Here is a 3,577-nt window from a genome sequence, read left to right as displayed (position 1 = left end):
GTAGAATACCAGCGATTAAGATATTTGAAATACATTTACGGTGGTCCTGTAATAGCTGCAATAGTCTGCACTAACTACAAGGAAAGAGAAGTCTCAGCAAAGTGAAAAATGCCCGGAAAAGAAGTATTTTGCATGTGATTGAAAAGCCTAACATTCACCTCATTTTCACAATATTCCTAAACTGAAATGGTGTCAGCACCCACGACTGCAAACAAAATTGTTTCCTTGACAAAAATTAGAAGTGTCACAACTTTGTACGTATGGTGCTGGTTTTGTGAAGTACCTTGAAATGCAATTTAAGGAGTGTGAAAATAGGCAACAAAGATTTCTTAGTGTCAACAGCTGTGTTAGAAACCATATAACCAGAGGTCTGTTCCCTAACACTCAGACCTCGGACCCTACCAGTAACAATTGCTTCTCTGTTTATGATATTTCAGATCCCCTCCCAACTCTCATTTTTGTTATCCGGAGTAAGGTGTTAGTATCCTCTTTTCTCAACATCTGAACCTGAGGTACAGAGAGGGTTACCAAAGCGTTCTGGAAACAAACTACAACAGAACAAAACTGCTGGTAACCAGGTAGACACAAATAACTAAATTTCTCACACTAATTATTATATTCTTCTTTGTTTACATGATTACCGCCTCTTTGTCATGCAGACAATTGTGTGTGTTGGGAACAAGTTGCAATGTGCCACTCTGGACATAAGCGTTCACAGAGTTCTGGGGTCTCTACTTTTTGGGAAAGGATAGAGAAAAGACTTTGCGTCGGCCTGTTCAGAGGCAGAAAACTAATGCAACACCTGGTTCCAAATTTCTACCTGCTCCAGAGATACAGGGGCCAGAAGTTCTAGCTCTGTGACATTTCCAATGTAATGATGTGTAAAGAGCATCCCTGACTTTTCACATTATGAGTTCCTGGCAACAGTGGTATCTGCGTCCAGCTGTCCTCATTTTTCTAACAGCGGGGAAACAACTGACAGTGACTTAGTATGGTGGGTGGCAGACTAGGAGCATTGGGCTGTTCGCTAGAAGCACACATCAGACTGCGGCTGGATGTTCTTGGGCACCTGAGATCCCAGCACACTTGACCTGGGCAAGATGGGGTAGACCCCATTTTGGGAAGAGTTGCCACTCAGGTTGTTTCCCCGTACACGTTCCATTCCCCAGCTTTCTGCTTCTTCTTTCCCCAGCTGGTCTAGGCTCTGGGGGAGCAGCTCTTCCTGACTGGGTTCTTCCTCCTGTGAACCAGAAGAAAGAGTGACCTGCATTGCTAGCAAGCTACCAAGAAGTCTAGCAACGCTCCAGGAGAGAGACAAGGTGTGCATGATACTTAAATATCTCCCCACATTCTTCCAGAAATTAATACAACCTGCCTGTCTATTAAAGATCCAATATACTGTTTGCTGCAATATACTGATGAATGTACATTCAAGCATTAGGCAGTCATCCCTTTTCACCCTCTACAAGAACATTCACAGAAATCCCGGGGCAAAGCAAATCTGCCAGCAAACACTCGAATCATCTTTCGGGCATGTTCACATGAGAAGTAGGACCCTCCAGACTACTCTTTCAGACGGGAAGGGATCACAGAACTACTCTGTGAAAGAGAGCGCCTTCTTTCTGACTCAGCTAGGTCACTGTGTACTGTTGGACTGTTCTTATGAAAGCCATAAAGACACGAAGTAATGACATCGCTCCTGCATGCCTTTCTGCCTTTGACTTTAAAGCTGAAGACCCCAAATATGCTGGTTGACTGAATACAGGCAGTCTTTGGCAAAAGTTGCAAGTCTGCAATGAGGTGCTATAGGCACACTGCTAACAATCTTCCACCTCATGTGTGATAAATAATCCACAGGCAAGATGTTAAGATCACAGTCCACAATGCTATCATGAGCTGCTCTTGCTGGGAGGGACAGTGTGATCTTTTTTGACGTCCGAGAGTAAGTAGGTGCAAAGAAACTGAAGACAAGTGAATTGCATCCACTGCCACAGGAATGAGCTTGGCCTCAAAGGAGCTGGAAGGTGTGTTTAAGGGTACCATGGTTAACTGGGGGGACACGAAAGCAAGAAGCTTTTTGTCACTGTGCTTGAACAGAAGAGGTGTGATCATACAAAATGCTGACCCTGACCAACCCTTTTTGTCTTATGTCAATGGGGACTGGGAAAGCAAAGATGATACCAGGTCCATTCACATAGCAGGGCTGGTCAGCTACCCTGAAGCTGGTTCAAATGCATGGTGGAGGGCTACTAACCTTGCTAACATTGTCCAGTGGTTTGCCCAACAGGTCCTTCCTCTTCAGCTTGTTCCTTTCCAGCACGTCTAGCTTGCTCACCACTGCATCAATCTTGGAGCCAATGCTGTTTATGGACTGTTCCAGCTGCAGCACACGTTGCAGGAGGCTGAGGAAGACATGGAGAGCATTTGCAAGCTTTTTGTTGTGATGAACAGCGGGATTTGCAGCAGAAATCTTATGGACAGACCCCAAACAGAAGTGAATGCTCCACATCAGAGAACTGATTCATAACCACTGAAGACGTAACTCCCTGCTACACTGTGTTTTCATCTGTAATCAGTGATTCTGCTTAGGATGGATCTCAACCAGTTTGGGTCACAATATAATCCCATTATTAAATATTGCACCTGCCTCTCCCTTGATATGGCCCTATGTGGATTGCTCAGTGTTTCTCAGTAGCAGAATCAGGATCTCCTGATTCTCTGTGCTGTATTTATCCCATGCTCCTCCTGTGGAAGAAACAGCCAAGTGTTATTCTCAAACCTGGAGGATGGAGGCAAACTAGGCTATAAATCAAGGATATTTATTCCCACAGGACCTTCTGTAAAGGTATCAACTTCCCCTGGACCAGTTATCTGGGCTACCTTCTGACCTGAAAGATGACAGCACATTGCCTGTGGCCAGCTGACAGCTGCAGAAGTTATTCAAGAGGCAGAAAGCAAAATTTCTTAACCCAATCTTTTACAGGAACAAGCAAACTACATTACAAGAACTGTCCCAGTTCTCTCCTGACCTGCTCATTTACACGTGTGCAAGACAGAAAGGGACAAGATCTTACTGAAACTTCTCAGCACCAGTGTAAACAGTTACATCAGGGAAGGAAGCAGCAGGGGATCAGACCCCTCATTTGCAGGGGGATTAAACTACTGCCAGCACAAACATACACTTGGAACTCTTCTTTGGAGACCCAGCTGGCCTTATTGGCGTGGTTATTCCTTGCTTCCACATAGGTCAGATTCTCATCCAGGTTGTTGTCACCATAGGATTTCCCCAAATTTTCAATCTCTGTATTCAGAGCAACCTAGAAGATAGATAAAGAAACTCCTGCAAAGTTGGATACTAACTCTGTGTCAGCTTCACTGTGAATAACAGAGCTGCACAGGCAGTGATATACTCAGCTGCTATCCAGGCAGAGTTGGAGCTGTATTTGAGTTGCCTGCTTAGTTTATACCACAAAAGCAAAGATTCCTGAGGCCACTTTGGAGTGATCTCTACCAAATAGAGGGTTTCTCTCCTTGCCCTTTTTTTTTTTTTTTTTTTTTTTTTTTTTTTTTTTTTTTT

At 44.1% G+C, this 3,577-nt stretch overlaps 1 protein-coding gene across 1 annotated transcript in view; it reads right to left on the bottom strand.

Annotated features, from left to right (window-relative positions):
- Positions 1 to 1,027: 1,027 nt before the first annotated feature.
- The window catches only part of PKD2L1 (polycystin 2 like 1, transient receptor potential cation channel), a 17,653-nt gene continuing 15,103 nt past the window's right edge, over positions 1,028 to 3,577 (bottom strand). The window contains exons 13-15 of the mRNA XM_009277712.1: positions 3,181 to 3,317; positions 2,255 to 2,402; positions 1,028 to 1,240 (exon numbers count right to left, since the gene is read on the bottom strand). Coding sequence (XP_009275987.1) covers positions 1,028 to 1,240; positions 2,255 to 2,402; positions 3,181 to 3,317 — 498 coding nt within the window. The remainder of the gene's footprint in view (positions 1,241 to 2,254; positions 2,403 to 3,180; positions 3,318 to 3,577) is intronic.

Source organism: Aptenodytes forsteri, unplaced genomic scaffold (assembly GCF_000699145.1).
Source record: "Aptenodytes forsteri isolate BGI_AS27 unplaced genomic scaffold, ASM69914v1 Scaffold15, whole genome shotgun sequence".
NCBI classification, from domain to species: Eukaryota; Metazoa; Chordata; class Aves; order Sphenisciformes; family Spheniscidae; genus Aptenodytes; species Aptenodytes forsteri.
Note: the sequence above shows the minus strand (reverse complement) of the source record. Positions and strands in the feature narration are given on the sequence as shown.